The sequence below is a fragment of the Megascapheus bottae genome, chromosome 15 (genome assembly GCF_031878675.1).
Source record: "Megascapheus bottae isolate mThoBot1 chromosome 15, mThoBot2.hap1, whole genome shotgun sequence".
NCBI classification, from domain to species: Eukaryota; Metazoa; Chordata; class Mammalia; order Rodentia; family Geomyidae; genus Megascapheus; species Megascapheus bottae.
In genome coordinates this window covers 43,867,429-43,895,358 of record NC_143523.1, presented here as the reverse complement: position 1 = coordinate 43,895,358, position 27,930 = coordinate 43,867,429, and the positions used below count along the sequence as shown (strand labels likewise).

General features: G+C 40.7%; 1 protein-coding gene across 1 annotated transcript in view; it reads right to left on the bottom strand.

Annotated features, from left to right (window-relative positions):
- Sgpl1 (sphingosine-1-phosphate lyase 1) overlaps positions 1-27,930 on the bottom strand; it is a 55,643-nt gene that overhangs the window by 4,147 nt on the left and 23,566 nt on the right. The window contains exons 2-12 of the mRNA XM_090346493.1: positions 24,735-24,900; positions 21,464-21,531; positions 18,614-18,761; positions 17,191-17,267; positions 14,682-14,810; positions 6,895-6,983; positions 4,756-4,861; positions 4,105-4,203; positions 3,241-3,390; positions 992-1,230; positions 396-542 (exon numbers count right to left, since the gene is read on the bottom strand). Of these exons, the coding sequence (XP_090202619.1) occupies positions 396-542; positions 992-1,230; positions 3,241-3,390; positions 4,105-4,203; positions 4,756-4,861; positions 6,895-6,983; positions 14,682-14,810; positions 17,191-17,267; positions 18,614-18,761; positions 21,464-21,531; positions 24,735-24,900 (1,418 nt within the window). The remainder of the gene's footprint in view (positions 1-395; positions 543-991; positions 1,231-3,240; positions 3,391-4,104; positions 4,204-4,755; positions 4,862-6,894; positions 6,984-14,681; positions 14,811-17,190; positions 17,268-18,613; positions 18,762-21,463; positions 21,532-24,734; positions 24,901-27,930) is intronic.

Below are 27,930 nucleotides of genomic sequence, written 5' to 3'. Positions count from 1 at the left end.
ACCTCTGAAAGAGTTTGGGCTAAATACTGCTCAGGTAACATGTATCTTACATGAATAATTTTATGGCTGTGTACAAGAAGGATCAGAGTGTGAGTGAGGTTGTGTGTGTGTGTGGGGGGGGGTATTTAATGGCACGTGGAAGCCTACATGACCAACCACCTGTCTCAAGATGCCAGCACCTAATTATACCAGTCAAAGGCTAGGGTCCTGTTTCTTATATCTAATGACACCAGGTGGCAAGACAGCAATCCTACACACCATATTGCTGCTCTTGCAACTGCTACTTAAGTGCTGGAGCTGAGTGGCTGAACTCTGGCGTGTCAGCTCTTCTCACTCCTCAAACCTCCAAATGTTCAGGAGCAAAGGGTGAGGGAAAAAGACTTCCTCACACATACCTGGGGGGGAACTGCAACTGGTTCAGGTTCCACCCCTTAGCAGTCATCAAATTAGACAGTCGGTAGATATCAAAGTCCCGGGAGCCCAGTGCAATGACTGATAGTTGGGGATTCCCAAAAACAAAGATGCCCTTAATATTTTCCAGTCTGAAAACAAACAAAAAGAAAATTCAGCTACATAGATTTTAATCACTCACAATCATATATTTTAATTACCCAGTCTTTCTTATAATACAATCTGACTTTCGGGTACAGAACCTTCTCATCTTATAACTAAAGAGAGACAGGATGGGATCAGTGGAAATTATGATGATCAGAGTTACAATCAGAAACTAAGAAACATCCAATGGCTCAAACTCGTCAAGATCTAATTAATCAGAACCACTGGCTCCCACCTGTCTATATCTCTCCCAAGCTAGAGCAGAGAAAAAAACTCCCATTCCTCCCCCTGGCACCAACTCCTGAACTGCTAGCCTCAGCCCTGGGCCCTCAGAAGGTAGCAAATAGGTTAGGGCTAGTACACAGTCAAGCTGAAACCTTGAGCTGACTAGCAGATAAAACAAGAGACAAGACAGATCCCCATCTTCCACACATACTCTGACTTGAGGAAGCGAGTGGTTTTGATGATCTGCTTGGTAGCTTCAACATAGCCGTTCTCCCCGAAGTACATCAAGGCGGCCCAACAGGCTGCAACAATGCCACCAGGTCGTGAGCCTGCAATGGTTGGGGAAGCATAGATGCCACCCTGCCAATCGGTGCCAACGAAGAACTGATAGCTCCTATACTTCTTGTCACTATACAACAGCACTGAAGAACCTTTGGGGGCGTAGCCATACTGAGGGGAGAAGCAGATGGATGAGAGTGTGGTTGTTCCTGGAAGGCCCAGTCACCCTCCCTTCACTCATGCACACAGACACACAGATGGACAGATGGATGGACAGAGAGACAGACAGACACACAGACACACACACACACGATGCTTCCCACTAAGTGAAGAGTTCAACCTAGAGTGTTGATGGAACCAGGAATCTGATATCAGTCAGGAAGAGTAGTCTGTTCAGTTAATGGGATTGATCCTACTCTTGACTACCATATGGATCTTATTTAACAATTTTTCTGGGTCAATGAGTTAGGGTAGAAATAAGGACAGGTGTCTATTGCAAGTCACAACGAAAATCACAATCAGCCTACATGCCAATTCTTTTTTTGTTTGTTTAATGTTAAAATTCCTTTTAAGAATATAATGGTGGAAGTAGCACTGTGGCTCAAATGGCAGGGTGGTAGCCTTCAGCTGAAGAGCTCAGGGATAACTCCCTGGCCGAGTTCAAGCCCCACGACTGACCAGAAAAAGAAAAAAATGATTTTGGTACTTGATATGTTGTATCTATGTTTATTTGTATATTTCAAAATAGGAAAGAAAGGGAACCAAAAGACAATTGGGAGGGAGTGGGGAGAGAGAAAGTGGGAGAAAAACATGGGAAGGAGTAACAATGTTCAAGAAATAATGTACCCATTACCTGCTGAGTGTAACTATACATTTCCTAGATGCTTCCCACTAAATGAAAAGTTCAAGCTAGAGTACAGATGGGGAGAAGGAAACTGGGGAACAAAGTTCAGATTCTCAGTGTCAGGAGCTAGGAATCTAATGTTAGGGAAGAACAGTCTGTTCACTTGATGGAATTTCTTGACTACTACCCAGCTTGTGGTTCTCATTTAAAATTTTTCTCTGGGATAATGGGTTAGGATAGAACTAAGGACAGGTATCTACTGGAAGCCAAGAAGAATGGGCACCAAGTCACTGGGAGAAACTAGAATCACAATCTGGCTTTCATCTCATCTTTTTTTTTGCCAGTCCTGGGCTCCAGCTCAGGGCATGAGCACTGTCCTTGGGCTTTCTCAAAGTCAGAGCTCTACCACTTGAGCCACAGCACCACTTCTGGCTTTTTTCTATGTATGTGGGACTGAGGAATCGAACCGGGCTTTTAGTGCATGCTAGGCAAGCACTCTACCACTAGGCCAAACTCTGGTCCTCCCCCCCTTTTTTTTGCTTAATATTACACTTCCTTTGGGAACAAAAGGGTGATCAGAGTCTACCCAGAAATCACACTATCTAGTTGGTTTCCTCCCAGCAAACATGGCCTCCTAGATAACTCTTGCTGAGCGAACTATGTAGAGCTAATGCACTCCCAAGTCTATACAGAACTAGATGGTTAAGGAAAAGGGCATGAGAGCTGACTGGGCAGGACAGATTCTGATTACAAGTTTATTGTAAATAACTGGGGAGGCTGAAGAATAATCTTGACTATGCTCTACTTCAGAACAGTTGTGAAAATGTGACCAGAACCAAGTGCACAGTCTGAGCCGCTGACACGTCTTCCACTGCTGGAATATTTAAAACGGAGCTGCTCAATGATCCAGACTTCTACCTCCTAAATCAAGGGTGGTGAACACAGACCTTTCAAACTTTGTGAGCCAACTGTCCTAAGTGCATGGGTGTCCTTTCCCCAAAGGCCTCTCCCATTAGCACTGTCACTCAGATTCCTGGCCCCAGCAGCACAGGAGCTGAAGCACCAGCAGCCACCTTCTTTCTCACAGACTCCAGAGGACTGGAGGGACCTTTGTGAAAAAGGCCCCTTACTTACAGTCAGCTTGACTCTCAGTCACTATGAGTAAAGGCTCTTTTCACTATTGCTGTTGATCATGTGTCACCTAGATCCTGTCATCTAAATGCCTGGCCTACTAAGAACAAAGATCCTGATTTACTTTTATAGACGGTCCATTTATTTTATGGCAAACAACCCAGTACACACGCACAAGCATTTAATTTACCTCCTCCTCAGCTCACCTTATGGGTGTCTGCTGAAATGCTGGTCACACCTTTCACCCGGAAGTCAAACGGCTTCTCCAGCGGGTATCCTGCTTTCTCCATAAAGACGATGAGGAAGCCTCCCAGACAAGCATCCACGTGAAGGGGTATTTTGTATTTGACAGCCAGCTAGTTCCAGAAAACAAAGAACATAAGAGAATATAAAATAATACTTAAGCTTTTACAGGACATGGATTGCACAGGTATGCTATCAACACAAGGCTATTCTGAATCATGTCCCTCTATGTTAAAAACTCATCTCTGACATTCCTAAAAATGTTTTCTTTCCATCATATTTAGCCTTCAAAACAACCCAACTGAAATGTGACATTTACTGTATATTAAAAAGGCACCATCTCAAGCTCCCAGCACCACCAAGCAGGCAATGAGCAGGGCTGTGACTTAGGGAGAGTCCTCCTTTGCTGCCTTAGATGAGAAGTGTGGGAAATGCCACCTGCTGGTGGGAATATTCCTAAATGCCAATTCTTCCTGATGAGACTATCCAAGTCAACACTATTTCAGAACACCATCTCCTGGGCAGGCCTGCCTCAAGCAGATGCAGTGACTTCAGAATCTCCAAACAGACCTGCAGGGCTTACTCTAACCATTCATCACTGCTGTAGTTAAATCTAAAATCAAAACTGCTTCTAAGAGCTGCATGTGTAGCTCAAGTGGAGCTTAGCAAGTAAAATCCGGGAAAGTTCAAACCCCAGTACTGCAAACAAACGAACAAACAAATAAAACCCAATCAAATAAAACCACTTCTGTGTGCCAACTTCTGTACCATTAGATTCTATTGTAAATTTCAATCTGAATGCCATGGTAGCTTAGTTCTCTCATCACCTTGGCCACTTCGCAGACAGGATCTATCACACCATGAGGAAACTGTGGCGTGGAGCAGACAAGCATAGCAGTGTTCCTGGAGATGGCTCTTCTCATCGCCTAGGGATTTAAATTGAAGGGAAAAATGAGGGGCCATGTCACGGCCATGAGAGGAAATGTAGGCAACTGACAGAGTCTGGTCCGCTAGTGGTCGTTAGTGTCCTGTCCATCACTGACACCTTTAAGACGTAGGTAGGTATATGACACGGAAAACTGGCTAGGAGCACAATGCAACCATTGTGGAGCTAAGGTTCATAAATCCAAATGTGAGTCCTGCCCCACAGGACAACAAACTAAGAAACTCTGACCCAGTAAGGACTCACCCTCATCTGTGCACTACACACTAATACAAAATAGCTCTAGCAAATGTGGTTCTGAAGGCATTCTAAAAAATGCTTTTCTAAACTATGAGGTATAAAAACAATTACTATTAAGATGACAGTGAATCCTGTAACAAGTTCAGCCACGCACATTTTACAAAATCTAAACAAGTGCACTCCATCAGCACAGCCAGTGACAGTTTGACTGCTCCTGCCTCTGTACTTCTCAGGGGTAGGGGTGGGAACTGCCTGTGTAACCACAGAGGCTGCAGTCAATGTGGCAGAGACTCACCCGCACATCCACCTCCATCAACTTGTTCAGCGGGACCCGTACGATCTTCATCCCGAAGTAACTGGCTGCTTTGTCAAAAGCGGCGTGGGCACTCTGGGGAGCCACACTAGAGGATGAAGGAATAATGAAACGCAGAGCCAAACAGGACTCAAGTGAGGACGCGTTAATCTAAGTCACTAGGAGGAAGTTCTGATTATTTCCCCTCAAATATATATTGTGTATTTTGTATATTGTTTATATATTGTTTTCTAAGTGTAAACAAAAAGAGATGAACTAAACTTCCATAGAAACCTTGTCTTTCTATTTAGGAAACTGTTTTGGCAATAAAAGTGAAAACTTATAACGTAATTCCAGGGCTGGGAGTTTGGCCTAGTGGTAGAGTGCTTGCCTAGCAGGAAGACCCAGGTTCAAGTCCTCAGTACCACATATATAGAAAAGTCCAGAAGTCGTCTGTGGCTCAAGTGGTGGAGTTCTAGCCTTGAGAAAGCCCTAAGACAGTGCTCAGGTCCCTGAGTTAAAGTGCCAGAACTGGCAAAAAAAAAAAAAAAAAAAAAAGACAACAACAATAAAAACCCAAAGCAGTAATTCCAGATGAAGGGGATCCAAGGTATGAATTAGATGTGACAGGAGAAAAGTCCAAGGCTAGCAGGTACAGATCAGGGTAAAGAAGAATTAGTTGTTTAGTGCACTTCAGTAAGAAAAATGCTTCTTGATCCATGCTCTAACGTACATGTGAACCTGCCTGACAGAGATGAGAGAACAGGAGTCAAACACAATCAGGCCAGTGAGTCCTTCCAAGCCAAAGACCACAATCCTCCAAGAAATTGAAATCCCCATTTTCTACAGGTTCAAAGTAGTATTGTAAACAGTGTTGAAAAAGAAACACAGTCAAAGGTGCATATTTGCTTTCTGGCCTCCCTCAGTTACTCTACTCCTACAATTACTCTTTTCTCCTAAAGGGAGAAATCACTGTATCATGAATAATCAAGAACTTACAAGGGTACAAATGGCAGCCTGGTATGTTCTCTTAGGGTAAATATAAGCCATACCCTGGGACCACATGCTACCTCATAGTCATTGACACTTGTAGTTAAAAAACAAAACAAGGGGGGGAAAACCAAGATGGGAGGGGGGGTGGGGGGGAGGGTAATGGGTACCAAGACATGTGAAAGGGTATCAATGTATGTGAATTAATGCACCTTCTATCTGGCAAATGTCATGTAACCCTTTTATTAATTACAATAAAAAATTAAAACAAAACAATACAAAAAAACCAACAGTAACCCAAAATATGTAGTGTGAGTACACTGTACGGAAACAATCTAGGTGAAAAAATGTAGCCAAATACCCAAATTATGTCCATTGGTAGTTAAGGAGACTAGATAGATTTATGCTTCCCCTAGATAATTAGCCATTGATTTCCCCTGATTGTTTCCCTAGGTGGTTTGCTCTTCTATTAGGTTTAAGTGTCCTTATCTGGTCTGCTCGATCATGTCTGAACACTTTTGCTGGGTTTAATTCCACACACTTTGTGTGGTTTTGATCTATATAATATTTGTGCTGGTTACATTCAGGGCTGCTGGTATTTGAGACATAAGTCTACCAGCAGTCCTTCTGCTCTCCAATAAAGACTCACAATTTGGCCTCTTTAAAGGGGTCACTTCTCTGTTTCTCATGTCTGAATTCCCTTAGAACAGAGGCAATGTGAGTAAATCACAAAAAGAGCATTAAAATATTTTCTCCCAGAAACAGTTCTCTGACAGTGTCCCCTATGGCAACCTACAACATTTAAGAAATTTATAGTGTTATAATGAACTGAAATAAGTAAACAATTTTCCTTGGGCTCCAGATAACTTAAAAGCACAGGATTCAAAGTTGTGGCTCCTAAGCCTGTCCCTCTGGAAGGAGGATCTCATTCTCAGTCTGGCATATACACCATGAGTACAGAGCTAGGCATGGTCTGTAATAGCAACCTAAGGCTCCATTTAGAATTCTGCTAGATGTGAAAGCATTGAGCAGAGGGCCAAGGCAGAGGGAAGAAGACTAGAGGGGCTGGAGGAAGAGAAGCAGCACAGAAACATGCACAGGCTATTTCATACAGCAGTACTGCATGAAGGAGAAACAGCCACATGTACATACATTTCTGGAGTCTTGATCCCTTTCTCGTAGGCCAGGTCCCGATAAGCTTTGCAGGCCATCAGGATGCTTTCTGTTCCCCCAGAGGTGACCTACAAGAAGAAGACATGCAGTTTTGAGCACTTTCTGACACCTTGACCATCTCTGATGATGATGAGACAGACCAGGGGGTTAGGTGCATGCAGCAGAGCAGATGCTTTCTCTTTCAGAAAAGGGAAACTTGACTTTGTTGCTAAGCCCAATTTTGATTCAGAAGAACGAAAACTACTAAACGAGTGGGTGCTCAGCGCTGTCTAAAAACACCTACATTTGCCCACATACAACCTGTTCACCATCCACTTATGTTTCTGCATTGAATCATTTCCTTTCAGATAGGATAGGGCATTTTATGCTATTCAAAAATATCACAATTACAATTTTCTCCCCAGTGTTGAGGAGCAAATCCAAGGCCTATGCATACTAAGGTACAGGCCTAACCATGAAAATCCCAATTCTAGCCCAGGATTATTAATTATAATTATTTGAGGGTGGAGGGAAGTACTGAGGGCCTTCTGCTTGCCAGATAGGTGCTCTACCACTTGAGCCATACCTATTTTTCGAATAAGGCTCACATTAATGCTGAGGCCATATCTAGGATGACTGTCAAGTACAACCATAGTCATCTTTTTATTGGTTGAGATGGATTCTTACACTTTCCCTGCACTGCCCTAAACCTTTATCTTCCTGATCTCCACCTCTTCAGTCGCTACAATTAAAGCATGAGCTTCATCCAGCCTTCATTTTAATTCAGATTTCTACAAGTGAACTAGGTAAAGTGAGCATGACCATAAGTGTCTGTGTATATAGTCCCATCTACATGGAAGACTAAGGCAGGAAGATCACTTGGACCAGGAAAAGCCGAGTCCACAGTAGACCACACTGTAAGACCCCCATCTCAAAAAAAATTTTTTAATTCAATAAATGCAGAAGAATGTCCAATTCTAAAGAATGTCCAATTCCCAAAATGAACTTGTAGCTTCAATAAGTTTGAAGAGAGAAAAAAGCAGAAGTTAGTACTCAGTTTGTTGCCTTATATATTTAAAAGAAAATTCCTAATGTTTTAAGTGTTTAAGTTTTCCTAAAGCTAGGACTAATCTTCTGACGGAGTCTGAATTCCACTAGAGCTGAGACATTAAGATGCTTTCCTAACTAGATAACAGACTTAGGCAGGCAGGTAGAGGCCAATCTGTTCCTGACAACATTCCTTATACTTCCCTAGCAGCTGACATCTAACAAAATCTCAATCAACACTCCTTTTTGTTTCTTTGAGAGAGAGCCTTGAAATATGTAGCTCCAGATTGGCCTCAAACTCAAGATGTTCCTGCATCTGCCTCAGCAATGCTAAGATTATAGACATGCTTTATCATTCAGACTAGCAACAGAAAGTATTCCTATGTAGCCCAGGCTAGCCTGGAACTCATTATGCAGTTAGGAATAGTTTTGAACTTATGATGCCTTCCTTGTCTCAGCTTCTCTAGTTTAAGAATTACAGGTATGTACCACCAGGCTAAAATCAGCATTTTTTTCCCTAGCCATGGTTCCTGAACACAGGACCTGGATACTGACTCTGAGCTTCTTCACTCAAGGCTAGCACCCTCTACCACTTTAAGCCACAATACCACTTCCAGTTTTTTGCTGGTTAACTGGTGATAAGAATCTTAGACTTTCCTGTCTGGGCTGCCTTTGAGCCACAAATCTCAGATCTCAGCCTCCAGTAGCTAGGATTACAGGCATAAGCCACCGGCACCCAGTTAAATCAACACTCCTAAAAGCCTACTTTACTTTCAATAAATCGTGACTCATACAGGCATGTCATAGCTAACTGGCTAGCTTTTGGTAATATCTGAGAGCAAATAATTCTAAAATAAATAAAAATCTATAGCACTGAGTTACATTACCATGTATTCATAAGAAGTGAATTTTCTTATGTTCTAGTTTCTTGTGTAGCTTAATATGAGATGGATTGGGAAAGAGTGATTATGAAGCTTTTCTACTATCTACATATAAGACAAAAATAGCATTGGATACAGAATCCCAGTGGCCAGCAATTGTATGGGAGCTTAGCTCAGTAAAGTTGACTCATTTTCTTTTGTTTTTTAACCTATGTAGACTTCATGAAACTTGTGACCATGCTAGAATGGGACCCTTGTTTGTAGATCTCTGCATTTCTATGTTGGTGAAGACGATGTGCTTACAGCTAAGATGAGCTCTGTAAGTCATGCATATGTCCTGTGTTCAAAACCACAGGGTGTCACATGAGAAGCTGTCTTCACAAGACAGATGTTAAGAAAATTAGGGAAGACCCAAAAAAGTCAAATCTCTAGCATATCAATCTCTTACTAATAACCTAAGCAAAATATTCCCCACCACAGGGTTTTCTTACCTTCTTGTGGCTAGTTAGTTGGGTGAAATAAGCAATAGGTCTGACTCTGTATATTAGAATTACTTCAGGAGTAGAATGCAGATGAATACAATAGTTAAAGCTTGAAGTATGTATTACTTTCTTCCAACTGGGAAAAAAGAACTTTTAATTGACTCTCAGAACAGACCCAGAAATTCTAACATAGAACACAGATTTCGAGAAGCCTTGCCTCCAACTAAACTGGGATAGAGAAATGACCCAACAAGTATGTCAGAACATATTAACTATCTGGAAAGAGCCACTTCAGGATACATACCAAGGTAAAGAAAATGGCAACCATGTAAATGTGGGAAGAGGGTAGGGGGTTGTACACAAATGAAATAAAATCTCAACTCATAAGGAAATGTGCTGAGGGACAGAATGCATTTCTTCTTAACTGTTCTTTACTCTAGGACACAGCCTACAAATCATCCTTCAAGAGTTCAGACTGGACAACAAAGCAACAAAATGAGACCAAAAAAAGAAAAGTAGCAAACAGAACTTCAATCATAGCAGAAATAGCAAGAAGCATAATAAACATGGCTAAGAATGAAAAAGTCTTGACTTGAGGGGGGAAAAGTCTTGAGATAAATTTAGAGAACCCAGATTAGAAAAAGAACAAGCCTGAAAGACCAATGGCATTCCCCACGTGGAGAGCTTTGTTCATCTGTCCAGAGATGAGCACGGGCACTCAAAAATGACTGGGATAGCTGCACACTCATGAAATCATACTAGCATCTGCACGTAGAGAAGATGTGGGGAATGAGAAAATCTGAGGCACAGAAAGACCTTTCATATGAGGGGAAAAAACAAACAAACAAAAAATCACTACCATGGCTAGGTGAGGCGGCTCACACTTATAATCCAAGCTACTCAGGAGGCTGAGATCTGAGGATTATGATTCAAAGCCAGCCATGGTACTACAAACCGGTACTACAAAGCCCGTGAGACTCTTATCTTCAATTAATCACCAGAAAACTGGAAGCGGCGCTTTGGTATTGTGGTTCCCTGAGCTGAAGAGCTCAGGGACAGTGCCCATGCCCAGAGTTCAAGCCTCATGACCAACAAAAACAAAAAACAAAACACTACCATGGAACTTATACATCCAGCAATATAGATTAATGCTGCAGCAACTGTTCCAAGTGAAATAACAAAGAGCTTGTCAAACAGTAAACTGTTACCAAAGGAACAAAAAGCACATGATCTCCTTGATATATGGATATTAGATCTAAACAATACAAGAGCAATTACTCAATACTCAGGTACTCCAGATCATTGACACGAATTTGGAGATACAAATATATCTATATAGACATATAAGTCTATGATATATATCTTCTATAGACATATTGATATGTTATATAGAGTGATATGTATCTAAGACTCAATTTTAATTATGCTTTTAAATTCATGTGCCAGTGATTGCATAGAGATTTTTTCTTGAATAGTTGTTTGTAGAACATGACACTTGAAATATGATGAAAAACCTCAGTGTTAATAAAAAACTTTTAATAGAAAAAGCAGTAAATTGTTATAGCCATCACTGAGCTGGAACAAAGAAATATACCAAATGCTAGAACAGAGCTAAATCCTACCAGATAAAGTGTCTGCCAAAGCTAAATGTTTCCCTGAGGGGCACCAAGCCTAAAGACACCTGACCCAAGACAGAAGGGACAATGAGGATCTGCTCAAAGTCAAAGTCTAATGAGGGATGGCTAATATCCCACACTCTTCCAGGTGCAAGAAATAAACCACAAGAAATGCAAAGTTTATTTTCTCAGCCTGACACTCAGATGAAAAAGTCTCTCAAAAATGTACAAAATAATAGCACATAATGTGAGTGTGGTATCTGAATTCACAGTGCCTCCATGGTACAACATGGCAAATGAAGAATTGGGCTTCAACCAGTTCCCATGTGGTAGCAATTTCCAGTAACTTCCCAGCAACTGGAAAAAGTAATAAAAAAGAAAAAAAGAAAAAAAAACAAATGTGCCTTGTAACTTCAGTCTTGGCTCAAAGAATTCCTTTAAGGTGAGTTCTCAAAAAAGGAGTGGCTTATATTGCAATAAATTAATAGCATAAATGTAAGGAAACCCACCCCAAGTGAAAAGTAACAAATCAGACAGGTAAGGCCCACGGACATTGGAATTATCATACACTGAATATAAAGTATGTGCAATATAGTAATATAAATAAAATATAACCCAAAGAAAGGGGTTATAACCAATCAAGCCAAAAGATATTTTATTATTATTTATTTTTTGCCAGTTCTGGGGCACTGTCCTTGGGTTTTCTCAAGGCTAGAGCTCTACCACTTGAGCCACAGCACTACTTCCGACTTTTTTCTATGTATGTGGTACCGAGGAATTGAACTCGGGTCTTTGTGCATGCTAGGCAAGCACTCTACCACTAGGCCAAACTCCCGGCCCTTAAAATATATTTTAAAGGTGCGTTCTCACAAAAAGCATAGCACATGAAATTTTTTTTTTTTTTGGTGAGTCATGGGGCTTGAACTTGGCCTGGGTGCTATCCCTGGGCCTGAGGGTTGTCCCTGAGCTCTGCAGCTCAAGGGTACCACCCTACCCTTGAGCCAAGCCCCACTTCCCATTTTCTAAAGGTTAATTGGAGATAAGAGTCTCAGATTCTTTTGTGCCCGGCTGGCTTTGAACCTTGATCCTCAGATCTCAGCTTCCTTAGTGGCTAGGATTATAGGCGTGAGCCACCTGCTGGCTAGCACATGAAAAACCTTGGTGAATGGAACCTTGGGATTTGAAGTTGGCAGAAGGTTACAGGCCCCCTGGTCCCCCAAACCCTAATTTCATGGTCCCAACTCCGTTATTGCCTTGCTCCCAGTCTCTGATTAAGGAGCAGGGGAGCAAAGCAGTGGGATGCAATAGATACTGCAATAGATAACTCATAAAATCATCTATGTGTTATCCAGCTGAGATGCTTCAAGTCAAAAGCAAATCTTTTATTTAAGTCATGCCTTCCTCAGCATCTGCTGCTAAAGAATATCTGTGCTTCTGCCAGTCATCGCCTTCATATTATCCATTTTCTCTGGCCATTGTCAAATACAATGGGCTGGCTCTTATGAGGTACCTCTGAGCCTCTCTTTCGTACTTTTATCTCTCTGGATTGTTAAGTGTTTTCTTCTTCTTCCTCTTCCTCTTCCTCTTCCCCTTCCTCTTCCTCCTCCTCCTCCTTCTCCTCTTCTTTTTCTCCTTCTTCTTCTTCTTTGGGGGGGGCAGAGGGGTAGGTATGAGGAAAGAGTCTGTCTTGTTCCAAAAATATGACTTTGAAACCATATAAATATTTTATAGAATTTTAACTCAATCAGAGCTTCTTAGAAAAAGGGGTGACTAGTTCTGGAGTAAAATAACCCTGGAATATTTTGTCCAAAAGAAAAAGAAACTTTCCAAGACTATTTGCATAGTTGGGACATGAAAAAGTACCTGGAAAGCAAAATGAAGGCAGTCCTAGTGGCCAAAAATGGAATAATTTGAGCATCATGCAGACTGATCACTGCAATGGCCTGAAGTGCATGGTGTCTATGATTTTTCTCTGGATACATATGTAAATTATTTCCAGTTCTGGCTCTCATAAATTAATGCTACTATAAGCTCTCATGTATATACATCCTGATGGACACATCTTAATTTTTCTATAGCTTATTTGTAGTAAAATTTCTAGGTAATAATTTACTAGGTATCTTCCATTTACTAGGGAAGGCCAAATTGTTTTGTGGCGATTTAATCTGTGACCTCTTTGCTAGGCCCGCCTGGAAGAAATGACTTCTTCCCTTGGCTTTCTCCCCCTGCACCATGGAAATCCCCACCCAGCACCTGTAACCCTGGCAACTGGCATGCCTAGGGGCAGTGGGAGGTCCCCACTGAGGTATTTTCCCATCCTCTGAGATCACATCTACTTCCACTGTGGCTATACCCCTCCCCCTATATAATCTCTCACTTCCCACCATAAGCTCTCTTACTTGCCCGACTCCATCTTGGGTGGCAGGAGTCTGCTCTTTCCTCACGCAATAAACCCACTTCTCCTGAATTGTGTGGAGTTTCCTTTTGGCAGACCTTACACATTTAAAGTTTATAAAGACCGACAAAGAAAAAACCATGTGCAATGTAAGCCTATCACCATCTCTGTTGCCACGGGCATAGGGGAAGTCATTGTCAGATTAGTGTTGGCTCAGTTTCTCACAATTTTGGAATTTGGTTTTGAAAATAAGTGCCAGAAATACAACTTCTGTTAGGTACTGAATTTTGGAATGTTAATTTTCATGGTGAAATATAGTAAAAAAAATTGTTTTTAATTACTTGCTGTAAAAAAAAGACAGCCAGGGGTTTGGGCCAGTGGTACAGTGCTTGCCTAGCATGCACGAAGACCCAAGTTTGATTCCTCAGTACCACATACATAGAAAAAAGTCGGAAGTGGTGCTGTGACTCAAGTGATAGAGTGCTAGCTTTAAGGAAAAGCCCAAGGACAGTGCTCAGGCCCTGTGTTTAAGGACCAGGACTGGTCTTCTAATGGGCTCACCATAATTAACTCTGAAAACTTCATAATTACTGTAAAGTGTAAGGATCTCCAAGCTACCATACTCAGCATGCTGAGTCAAATCTGAAGTTCACTTTGTTCTAGAGAAGGCAAACCTAGGCGGAAATTCCTCCATCATGGTTTAAGGAAAACTAACACGTCTACTTGAAAGAACAGGGAGCACAAACTCATGCATATCCGAGACAGGATGATAACTAAATCAGAATCCCTTTACAGCAAAATAATAAACTTCTGGCTCAGGAAAAGTGAGGGGACATCAAAAGGACTACTAGGTGTTTCAACAGAGCTATAAGTAAACATATTCATGGGGGAATAGGAGTATAGGTGAGAATGAGGGAGGGAGCAAAAGAAGTGAATAGACAAAGCAAAATGCTGACATTATTCTCTATACTATCCAGGCATCTTTATAGAGGTTTAAATATTATAATATAAAGAAATGAAGAGGGGAGGGAGGATGGAAATGGGGACAAAAACATGAGAAGGGGCATCAAGGGTGAGAATTAATACACCTACTACCTGGTGAATATAGCTGTAATCCTTCTATACATTATCCCAACAATAAAAAAGAAAAAAAAAAAAGAAATGAAGAGGGGAAAAAATGTCTAGAAGAATCTACACCAAAATATTGGTGTTCTAGACTACAAAATTATAAGTAATATTTTCAACTGTTCTTCACCTAAATTTTTCTACAATAACTATGAATTACTTGTAATAAAGTAGTTTTAATAGTCTTCTATTTTAAGGCTTAAAAATGTTCTAGCATTTGCTGGCACCTGTGCATACTTACACAACCACAGCAATCTGGTCCCCCATTGAATAGGGAGCAACTCATTCTTACAACTTCTGCTTCTAGCTTACGTAGTCCTGGGAAGACATCTGGATGCAGTGGGTTACTCCATGCAAAATTTCCATAAGCCTGTAAAAAATACAAGGAGATGCAAGATAAGATTATTACCTTGGGGCCAGGAGTGTGGCTTAGTGCTAGAGTGCTTGTCTAGCATGCACAAAGCCCTGGGATCAATTCCTTGGTATCACATACACAGAAAAAGCTGAAGTGAGGGCCGGGAGTTTGGCCTAGTGGTTAAAGTGCTTGCCTAGCATGCATGAAGACCCGGGTTCGATTCCTCGGTACCACATATAGAAAAAAAGCCAGAAGTGGTGCTGAGGCTCAAGTGGTAGAGCTCTAGCCTTGAGAAAGTCCAAGGACAGTGCTCAGGCCCTGAGCTCAAGCCCAGGACTGGCAAAAAAAAAAAAAAAAAAAAGCTGAAGTAGTGCTGTGGTTCAACTGGCAGAGTGCTAGCTTTGAGCAAAAGTGCTCAAGGACAGTGCTCAGGCCCTGAGTTCAAGCCCCAGGACAGGCCAAAATAAATAAATAAATAATTACTTTGCACAGAATAAAGCATCATGCACTAAAATGAAGCTTTTATGCATTAAGCCCAATGTTAGGAACTAGAAAGAAAAAAAATATTATTTCCCTGTACTTAAAGCTGGGCATCAGTGACTCACACTTGTAATCCTAGCTACTCAGGAGGCTAAGATCTGAGGACTGTGGTTTGAAGCCATCCCTGGCATGAAAGTCTGTGAAACTTATCTCTAATTAATCACAGAAAAAAAACAGAAGTAGCACTGTGGTTCAAATGATAGAGCATTAGCTTTGGGCAAAAAGGAAACTCAGGGTCAGTGCCCAAACCCAGAGTTCAAGCCCCAGGACTAGTGCGTGCGCGCACGTGCACACACACACGATTAAAATATGATGGAAGAGACAACATGAAATTTTATGATGTGGTAAGAGGAGTATAAATATAAAGGCAGACTATAAAAATGGATCAATGGGCCACTTTGCCTATTATATCCAACTAAACTATCCAAGGCTCATTCCTAATATGCAAAACGGTAGCTACTTTATAGGATTCTAATGATAAAAATTAAACACACTGAATAGAAAACACAGCACAGGGCAGGGAGTTTGGCCTAGTGGTAGCGTGCTTGCCTAGCATGCATGAAGACCTGGGTTGGATTCCTCAGTAGCATATACATAGAAGAAAAAAAAAGCTGGCAGTGGTGCTGTGGCTCCAGTGGTAGAGTACTATGACAAAGCCCAATGATAGTGCCCTGAGTTTTAAGGCCCAGGACTGGCAAAAAAAAAAAAAAAAAAAAAAAAGTAACAGTGAAGCTAGTATGGAGTACAATACAAGATAGAGATGCATAGTGTTAAAGGATCCAGCAAAGAAATAGCTAATACCCTGAGTACTTCAGGGGGTGTTTGTTTAGTAGAAATTGAGAAATGGGTTCAAATTTATCATCTAGAACAAGAAGACCAACAAGATTGAGCAGAAGTACTTAAGTTAAAAAAAATGGGAGCCAGGAGTTTGGCCTAGTGGTTAAAGTGCTTGCTTAGCGTGCATGAAGACCAGGGTTCGATTCCTCGGTACCACATACATAGAAAAAAGCCGGAAGTGGTGCTCAGGCCCTGAGCTCAAGCCCAGTACTGGCAAAAAAAAAAAAAAAATGGCAGAATACTTCATCTATGGATGATGGAAATTTGTGAAAGACTTCAAGATAGAAAAATACAGCCAAGCAAAATCACTAACACTGAGTAAGGTACATGCAGTTTTATAAATATCGCCACAAAGACTTTAAAAATCATTACTTAAATCCTTGATTTTATAGGATGATCAAATGCTTTTTTTAAATTTAACTATAAATAAGCTAAAGACCATTCTAAGGTCACCAAAGAATAATACATAAGAAAAACACTGCTTATCATGACCTGTCTGATTTGAGTCTCTCCCCTGAAGCTCCTTATCAAACAAAAATTTATCCTAGCATCAAAAATCTCAAATAAGGGGCCAAGAGTTTGGTTTAGTGGTAGAGTGCTTGCCTAGCATGCACAGACCCAGGTTCAATTCCTCAGTACCACATACATAGAAAAAGCCAGAAGTGGTGCTGTGACTCAAGTGGTAGAGCTCTACCCTTAAAAAAGCCCAAGGACAGTGCTCAGGCCCTGAGTTCAAGCCCTAGGCAAAACAACAACAACAAAAAAACCCTCAAATGACAGGACTTTCTTATCTAGGAATCTGCCTTCTAGATGGGGCCTTGTAAAGCCAAGAAGCTATTTTTAAAAGCATTATATATATTTACTGTGTCTGCAGAAGGAGAAATCTTCTAAACCTATTTCATATCAACAATAAGATTCCCTGAGGTAAAAAAAGAAATATTAATTACAGAAGGAAAGAAGAAAAGTAAGGGCAAGTAAACTGGCACAGAGCTCAAGCATGCACCAGCATGACCCTCACCTGTACCAACAGCTCTGTGAGCTTCTGCTCCCCACTGTACACTGTTCCCGAAGCTTTCCCTTCTTGCCAGAGGACATCTGCAGAGAAAGTCAAGGTCATTTGGTCAGCAAGCAGGTGCCTCCACAGTTAAGTTCTAATAAAGAAGATAAAAGAAGAAACCTTCTGGACACAGAAACTGAGTAAAAACCAATGTCATTCTTATATTACATCTAGAAATAAAAATATTTCAATAATGCATTACGCAGCAAAACAAAGGCAAAAAATCATGAACTAATGTCAACAACAGCATGAAATGTTTAGCTGCATTATAGTGCAATAAAGATAAAATCTCAGTTAATAAAAACATTGTGGCTTAAACAGTAGAGTACCTGCCTAGCAAGCATAAAACCCTGATTCCAGACTCTAATACTATCAAAAAAAAACCCCAAATAAGTATTTTAGTAAGATGTTAAACAAGCATGTGTTTGTTCATAACATCAATAATAATTAATATTCATCAAATGCCTACTATATACCAGATACTATACATTCCCATATATGATTTCAATCACTATAATCATTCTGAGGAGGTACAAGTTACAAAAAATATTCTTCCTAACATCATAATTTAAGTGGCAAAACCCAGCTATGAACCCAGGCTGACTCCATAGGCTGTGCTCTTCAACAGTCAGCTATCTGGTATACTTCTTTTTTTGCATGTGCTTGTGTACCTAGGTGCATATACTATACAAAACACTTTAGCATTTTGAGATAGACGGTAGGTAGGTAGGTAGGTAGGTAGGTTAGTAGTTGGTTGGTAGATAGACAGATATATCTATATGCATAGTTATTGACCCATACCAACGTATCCATCTAGATATTCCTGTTTATGACTATTTTCTTTGTGCTTCATAAAAATTTGCAATATTGATATAAATCTATACTTTACTGTATTACATATGTACTCTTTTTATTTTCTTTTTTTTTGTTGTTGTTTGCCAGTACTAGGGCTTGAACTCAGGGCCTGAGCACTGACCTTGGGCTTTCTCAAGGCCACTTAAGCCACAGTACCACTTTTGGCTTTATATATGTGGTACCAAGGAATCGAACCCTGGTCTTCGTGAAGGCTAGGCAAGCTCTCTACCACTGGGTCAAACTCCTGGCCTCCACACATGCACTCTTTTTAAATCACAAATTTATCTGTTTTATTTACACTGACAAAAAGAAATGGAACCAAGTTCCACTGTCTATGAGATTTGCTTGCTCCATGGGTAAAAGGTAAGTCAAAAAGCAATTTTTAAAGTATGAGATTCAGCCTTGGAAAGCTGGATAGATAAGACCTCCTGAACACATCCTCAGCACCAGGGATGAGTTACTCTTCCCCTATGGGAAACACTGAATGATGACCGAGAAGAGACAAGAGTGCCTACACCAAGCATCTTACCCATGGAGCTGTATTCCTTGAGTTTCTCCAGAACTTCAGGTGCGCTCAGACCCTGGGAGGGCAGAACTTTCACATACTCTTTGTCCACTTTCAAGAATGACATATTCTTGTTGATATCCTCCTTGGCCTTATTCAACATTTCTTGAATCTTGGAAGATATAAAAAAAGAAAGGCATTCTCACTTTGATTTTTAAAATTTATTATTGTTTATTTATTTTGCTAATTCTGAAGCTTGATTCCTAAGCTTCTTTTGCCAAAGGCTAATGTTCTACCACTTGAACCACAGTGTCACTTCTGGCTTTTCTTGAGTCCTGCCTGGGCTGGCTTCAAACAACAATCCTCAGATTTCAGCCTCCTGAGTAGCTAGAATTATAGGCATGAGCTGCCAGTGCCCGATTCCATTTGATCTTTTTTTTTTTTAACATGATGAACATGAAATGCAGGAAAGAAAAAAACAAACAAAATCAGATATAAAATGTTCTACTGAATTAGGACTTTTTTTCTTAAAGAGATGTGACAGTTATCAGAGATACATTCCATTTTCTCCATGCCCTTTCCTGGTGACATCACAATGGTTTTAGCTGGTTTGCATTTTCTGATATAAGTGCTGATCTGAGTGCAATGTCTGGTCCCCGCCATTGCCTAAGCAGCAGCTGTATGTGTCAGAGATAAAAGGTAGAGTCATGAAACCAGCCATGCTGCAGTAAAAGGGATCCTTCCTGGTCAATGTGCAAGAAATGAGCAACTTCAATCAACATGCAAGAAGGTCCCACACAACTCCTTCTGGACAAGCAGAGATGTTAGGAACTGCCAGTGTAATGGTACTGTCTGAACCTGAAATGCAAGGGGGAACTAAGGTTCTTTCTGCTATGTAAGTTATTAGTTAGGATTATTTTCTATTTTCCTCGGTATTCATATTCATTCTCTCTCTCTCTCTCTCTCTCTCTCTCTCTCTCTCTCTCTCTCTCTCTCTCTCTCTCTCTCTCTCTCTCTCTCCCTCCCTCCCTCCCTCCCTCCCTCTCTCCCTCCCTCCTTCCCTCTCCCCCCTCCCTTCCCCCCCCCTTTATATCCCTACCTCCCTCTCTCACTCTTTCTCAACAAGTATTTGCTAAGTAATCGCTATATGCCAGGCCACAGATATATGGTAAATAAGCTTAGGCAGTGAAGTACATGATGAAAAACCCCCCTCTTGGTCTCATGAAGCACAGCAAGAGAGACAGAGAGGAAGGCAGGTAATCAAAAATGCTAGGAGAAAGACAACAAATGTGTAGGTAAAATAGCTGCAATTATAAAAAGCTTAAGTGTAAAGTGTAAGGAGGAAGGATATGTGTCATAATTAGTGCATGGCATGGTTCAGCAATATATGTGGGTACTGTCTGATGTCCAACATCTTATTCTAAAAAATGTCTGATTAGAATACAGGAGGATCTTCTTAGACGTGGCCTGAAGTACGATTACAGGAAAGAAACTCCTGGAAGGCACATCACCCCTGGAAGGAGCAATGCTGAAGCATGCTATGAACATGGGTATATTTCTTAAGTTGTAAATTAAAAATTATGCTGTACTGTGACAATTATGCAACGGGAGCAAACTATAAGAGCTGAATTTCTATGTAAACACTGGACATTCTAAATTTGTTTTAAATACATGAAAAGTATTAAAAAACACAGTAAATATTTTCTTACCCCTTAATTCTTACCTCTATATTACCCAATTTTAATTTATTCATAGTAATTTATTCATTTAAACATATGTACATGCATTTGTTTACTTGTTTACTTTGTCCCTTCTATCAAGTCCACAAGAAAAAAAAAAACAAACATGGAACTGTTCACTATTTTCTCTCCAACACCCAGAAAAGTACCTGATAATTGATCAAGGGCTCAAGAAATGTTCACTGAGTAATTGAGCAAGTGATCAAGAAATGATCACTGAGTAATTTAGATGTGAGTTTACAGACAGACAGACAGAAATACACACAGAGACAAAACAATACTATTTTGTCTCTAAACTTAAGGATCTGCTTTTGAAAAATGGAGACTGAATAATCTTAAAGATTTTCCAATTTTATTATCTTACAGACTTTATCCCAAAAATGTTGAAACTAAAGAAAAGTGAGAAGAACAAGATGAGGAGGAAAAAGCAGGGAAGGATAAGGGAGATTCCGTTTTCTTCAGTTTGTCCTCCATATTATCTTCCCTTCACCCCAAGACACTGAAGGCAAAGTAAAAGAATACTTGAAAGCAAGTGATGCTGAGGGGCAGGGCAGAACACTGGGGAAGGCAGGACACTTCCCTAGCCTGGCAAGGAAGCCTGCTCAGTGTTATCGCCACCTGTGATTTGAAGGGGGGGGAAAAAAAAAAAAATGCCCAGGAGGACACAGAGGAGAAAATCTGAGTATAAGAGAGGGCAAAGAGGACACCATGGCAAAACAGGCATAAAGAGCAAGCTGTAATCAGGAACCAAAGCTGCCTGCCTGCTATGTATATGACTTTTCCAGTAGAACAGTCCAGGCTCACTCTTTTTTTTTTTTTTGCCAGTCCTGGGCTTAAGTTCAGGGCCTGAGCACTGTCCCTGGACTTTCTCAAGGCTAGAACTCAGGCTCACTCTTTAACCTGCGCGCTTTTCACATAACATCTCCAGTATATTGCCTTTACACAAACTTCACTATCCCTCACAGGCCCCACTCCACACCAATTAGGGTCAACCATAATTGTCTCCAAACATTGCTAATGTATACTGGAGGTGGAAGACAAAAATCACCCTTCCTCTTGAGGACATCAGGCTTAGCAAACAGAAGGAAAGAGGCCTGACTCCCAGGGGAAAAAAACCTTTGCAGACCCCACCTACCTTGCGACCAATAATCGGCATCTTCCTGATGAGTTTAAAGCATTTCCTTTTAAGCCTTGACCACAAACCTGTAAGAAATAAGTTTCTATTAGTCCCATGAACTTTCAGGAATGGGAGCTGCTCATCAATAGTGAACAGACTACATTATAAATACAACACTGTGAAGAAAATCTATTTTGAGTTGTTCTCACCTCTGGGGGGAAAAGGAAAAAAAAAAGGTGTGTAAGCTAATGAATATGCTACTTAGTCTGCTTCAGCCAACCCATTTCATACGCATCCTTCCAACATCATGTCATACGTCATAAGTATGACCATTGTCAGTTAAATTTTTAAAATTTAAAACAGCACTAAATGCCGCCATAAAAACAGTTCGTGGGTCTTCACAGTTCACAAATGCCTCTCACAGACCAATGCTCATGTTACGACTGTGATTATTGTGACTGAGATTCCTATGTATGCCAGTTCCATTGTGGGGGAGCAGGCTAAGAGAGATTAGGGTCCTGCCCACGGCCCCCACACAATTTAGAGTTTATCCTCCCCTGACGTATCAAGCTAAGTTCTGATGATACACTACGGACAACCTCACAGTTAAAACCAGAACCCAAGCGTTCAGGAGCAAACCTTGAGCCCGTGATCAGAGTGCAACCAAGGAAGACAGTGCCTCACCTGCTGCCAGACCTCCTCTAGCTCTGGGATCTAGCTCAGCCACTTCTCCCCGACTTTCACCTTTTGTTCCAGAACTACCCTCTCCACCTCAGGAAGGGATTCAGAGGTGAAAGCCAAATTTAACACTAGTCTAGATTTCAGCCTTTTCTAATAAAATATAAGCACTACTGGGTTGTTCAGTTACTCACAGTTGTGGGGCTTGAACTCAGTACCTAGGCATTGTCCTTGGGATTTCTTAAGGCTAGCCCTCTACCACTTGAGCCACAGCACCACTTCCAGCTTTTACTTACAGAATATTTTTACTTGAGTAAGATGGAGGAAAAGGGTGAGGTTAAAAAAGCTAACACTAATCTTTGGAGAAAAAATATCCCTACATATGTGTGGATTCAATTCAAAAGTTAATATTTTGTTTGCATGTATGAAGCTGAAGGAAATTGTTAATATTCAACAACTTTTGTTGAGAAGAGGCAGTACCAGAGTTTGAACTCAGGGTCTCCAGCTTGCTAGGCTAGAATGCTACTACTATTTAAAGCTCCAGACCTGACTTTTGCTGCTGTTGTTTTGAGATAAAATCTCAGAACTGGGTGGAGCTATACAGCAATCCTCCATTTCTCACACTGCCACCCAAACTAGCTAGAATTACAGGTGTGAGTCACTATTACTACCCAGTATTCAACAGACTTTGACCTTTAGAAACTACACTCATAAATCAGGCATTAGTAGCTCATACCTATAACCCTAGCTACTTAGGAGACTTAGAACTGAAGACTGATAGCCTAGGAAAACAAACCAAGGGATTCTAATCTAAAAAGAAACCAATAGCAAAAAGCTAGAAATGGAGGTGTGGCCCAAGTGGTAGAATGACAAAATCAAGGCACAAGGACCTAAGTTCAAGCCCTAGCAATAACAACAAAAAAGGAAAATAAAAGCAAAGAATTTTGTATCTAGGTTCAGACTATACACAGATATAAATACACAATCAGTAGTGTCATACAGCAAAAAGATGATTCGGTAAGCATGTACTGTTTACTTGCAAGAATACATATTATTAAAAACAAACCAACAGAAATGGCTTATGTTTCATCCCAAATAGATTAAGATGGCACACCTCATTAGAATACTGCTGCTAACAGTTTTCTCCTGGAATGCTAGGGGCAGCAGATAAGTAAGCACCAGGACACAAGACAGTCACACTTCAGCTAGCAGTTAACACAATGAGCTGTGCAAGTAAAGACAAGGAAATTCCTAACCCAACACCTGTAGAAACTCCCTTGAGCAGTTTCACAAGATATATGTATTCCAAAACATCAGGTTCTACACACTAAGGACAACTGTCACTTGTCAATTAAATAAGAATATTTAAGAAGTAAATACTTAGAAGTAATGCTAATCATAACAAATGAATACAAATCTCAACAGCACTAACTTCAATGACTTGGTTTCATAAATTTATCATACTACACAGAATGGCTGTTTCTAGGGGTTAGGAAAGAACGGGAGATGGGAAGGGTTTGGTTTTTTCCCCTTGGCTCCCTTTACAGTTGTCATACTAGGCAGGGTTTCACTATGTAGTTCAGACTGGTGTTCAACTTCTGAACTTCCTGCCTCAGCCTCCAGAGTGCTGAGACTGAAGGCCTACACAGATCAGGATGCCCGGCTCAGGAGTTTTTGTTTAATGAAACACAGTTTCAGTTTGAGATAAGAAAAAAAATATCTAAGAGGAATGGTAGTGCTGATTGCAAAACAATGGGAATTGACTTAATGCCACTGAACTGTGCACTTAAACTAGGGCTAGAGACATGGGTCAAGGGTCAGTGGTAGAATACATGTTGAGAAAGTCCAAGTGCAAGGCCCAGAGTTCAAATGACAAATGTCTAAATCCTCTGTAATGTTATTAGTTTGTCATACCAAGGAAGTAAGCCCTGACCCACTAGTGAAAGTAGGCAAAGAGTAGAACAGGGTTACAGAACACCCACCCCAACTTCTACTACTGAATGTAGGGGTAATCAAACAAAACTTAACCAAACAAAGACAGTCCCGGCAAAATAATTCACAAGGTCACATTCTGTCAGGTTTCCTGGTGAGGAGGAGATAAGGAGCCAGAGAAGAGCTTAGACCTTAGGAAGGGTGCTGGATTTACAAGTAGATCATTAAGACACTTGAACAGGGACCCTGTCCTGTTTATGCAAATGTCCCAGAGCCCAGTGCATGTATGTACACAGCAAACAGGGCAGACGGAGTGCTGGGCCAATGTCACCTGATCATTACTAAAAAGGATGGCCCAAAATGAAAGCAATGAATTCCTGCCCCATAAACAACTGCTACATTCTACCTAGGACACTGGTACTGACGAGGCTTCACACACACTGAAACATGCAAAAGACTGAAAATGCAAAAAGAAAAAACTCAATGTAAATAATAATCAAGACACATGAGGCCTATTATAATTCATCAACATGAAGACAAAGTACCACTGCCATTTAAACTATATTTAAAACAGAACCAAATCAAAAGGCAAGAAATTAATCCAAACCCATCAGTCATGAGATCCAAGGCCAAGAGCATCCACTCCACTGTACTTTCAGAGAAGAGACAGCATACTTACTCTCTGGTTGGAAAATAAACTCATACATCCAGACTACCAACAGGGTCCACGTGACACTCCATGCAATTAGCTGCCAGGGCTCGTATTTGGTGCAGTGTCCATTGATATAATTCTTGGCTTTGGTGGAGTATGCTTCCAAAATCTCAAAGTAAGGCTCAAAGGCCTTCTAGAAACACAGGAGAAAAAAGAACAGAAACATTACACTCAGAGAGGAAAAACAAATCAACTTTTAGTTTTTCAACTCTCAGTTTCAAAGGCAAGGCCATTTCACAATATGGTGTCACATCAGCAATAATCTTATCAAATCTCTGTACCAGTTGCTTCCATATTATACCACCACTTATGGCTCATGAGGACTTTGATATGCTTTTTGATCTTCTGCTTATTTTGTAAAATAAAGAAGGCTATGCATGTTCATATCAGCCCTAAAGCTTTTATACAACTGTCAGTTTACTGGAGTGTCTGTATAAACATATACAGGCACCTCAAACACAAATGACTAATCAGTCCCTCAATTATGAATGCCACTTCTCTTCTTTATTTGAATGTTCCATTCTCTGAAACAGACATCTGCAGACTACTTCTGTATAAGTAGTGAATATTTCAGATGATACAAACAAAACATTTTTATATCTACTCACCTCTCTTGCAAAATAGTGCAAAGTAGTCATAAACATACTTATTTTGTGCAAATGAAGTACAGCTGCATTCCTGCAAAATTTATGCTCACGGGCCAGGAGTTTGGCCTAGTGGTTAAAGTGCTTGCCTAGCATGCATGAGGACCCGGGTTCGATTCCTCGGTACCACATACATAGAAAAAAGCCGGAAGTGGTGCTGAGGCTCAAGTGGTAGAGCTCTAGCCTTGAGAAAGTCCAAGGACAGTGCTCAGGCCCTGAGCTCAAGCCCAGGACTGGCAAAAAAAAAAAAAAAAAAAAAAAAAATTTATGCTCACTAAAATCAGATGATTATGAAGTTCTCCGATGTCATAGAATTACCTTTTTTTGTTCTTTTTGGCCATTCCTGAGGTTTGAACTCAAAGCCTTGGCTCTGTCCTGAGCTTTCTCAAGGCTAGTACTCTACCAGTTAAGCCACAGCACCACTTCCAACTTTTTCTGTGTATATAGTACCAAGGATTCAAAGCCAGGGCTTAGTGCATGCAAATCAAGCACTCTACCACTAGGCCACACTCCTGGCCCAGAATTTTCTTTTTTTAAACTATATGTATGTATGTATATATATATATATATATATCTCCTATATATTATATATTTTATATATTTATATATATATATGTATTTTTTAAATCTAGAAACCAGTCAACGGCCAGTGGCTCTCACTTGTAATCTTCTCACATAGGAGGCTAAGATCCAGACAGTCTAAAGCCATCCAAAGCAGAGAAATCCACAAGACTCCATCTTAAAAAAAAAGGAAAAAAGCCGGGTACTGGTAGCTCACACCTATAATCCTAGCTACTCAGGAGGTTGAGATCTGAGGACCACAGTTCAAAGTCAGTCAGGCAGAAAAGTCCCCAGGAGGCTGTTATCTTCAATTAACCACTCGAAAACCAGAACTGGAGCTACAGCTCAAAGTAGCAGGCCCTGAGTTAAGCCCCATGATTAAAAAACAAGCAAGCAAGTAACAACAACAAAAATTCAGCAAAATGTAGGGCTGAAAATGTGATTCATGTGATGGAATACCAGACAAGCAAGCAAGCATCAGGCTCTGAGTTCAAACCCCAGAAACACCAAATTGATGATGATGATGATGATGATGATGATGATGTAGAAGTGGAAAGCATTCTTATTTTCTAGGCCATACAAAAAAAAAAAAAAAAAAAAAAAAGCAGAGGACTCATTCGGCCCTCAGGCTAAAGTCTTGACGATCCTTACTCTAAGAATCAACTTAACTACAAAAGTCAGGGGCATTATTTATCATCATTGCATAACTCACAACTCCTCACACAAAGGAGATAAGCAACCTCACATCTGTAAAATTACTAATTACAAGAACTCATCTTTCCCTGTAAAGTCTCAAGTACGCACTTGTGATAAGCTTTATATGGAACAAAGCTTATCATGATGTCCTATAGTCTACTCATCCATTTCTTTTTTTTTTTTTTTTTTTTGCCAGTCCTGGGCTTGAGCTCAGGGCCTGAGCACTGTCCTTGGACTTTCTCAAGGCTAGAGCTCTACCACTTGAGTCTTAGCACCACTTCCAGCTTTTTTCTATGTATGTGGTACCTAGGAATCGAACCCAGGTCTTCATGCATGCTAGGCAAGCACTTTAACCACTAGGCCAAACTCCCGGCCCTACTCATCCATTTCTTATCTCTCTGACTATATAGTAAGATCCTTCTATTTACTACACCCATAGAACTGTGCAAAACTAGCTTCATCTGACAGCTTGGTATTCAATTCACTTTTTAATTTTTTTCAGTGCATTCTCAGCCCATGCTGCTTTATTGCTAAAGGTATATACACACAGGTGCAGAGTTTCCAAACTCATACAACAGTTCCTTTTTACATGAAGGTCAATTCACTTTTTCAACATTTTTAAGGCACTAAGTTGGGAAGCACTCAGGTAAATATCATAGGTCCCTGTCCTTACTGAGTGTGTGAGTATACACATACACAGGTGCATCATACACAAATGACTAGTCAGAACTCTTCAGGGAGAGACTATAGGAGAAGGCCAGTACATACTAAGAGACTTCTGAGGGAAGCTCTAAAATTTAAGCTAAAGGGAAAAAAGAAATTCTCTAGGCAAGAAGCAAAAAGCACAGCAGGATGTCAGAACAGCATATTGCAAATTCACAAAAGGGATGCAAATGTGCGAAGTTCAGTAAAGCTACATGGGGCAGGGAGGGACCATTTCTACCTTATTCAATGCTAAGTCCCCATCACTTAGCAGAGTACCTGCAACACAACTTATTACTCAACATAAAGCTGGGCAGTGGCTGATGAGTGCCCAAGTAAATGAGGAAACAAGTCAGAGAACTGCCTGTAAAAAGGATACTAGATATACATTAAAACTGGGCTTGGTAGGAATGGGGAGTAGAGTGCCGTCTAGCAAGTGTGAGGTCCTAAGTTCAAACTTCAGCAACTGCCAAAAAGAAAAGAAAAAAAAGGCAGAGAGGGAAGAGTTGGGAACGCAACTCAGTGGTAGAATGTTTGCCCACAAGCAAAAAGCCCAGGGT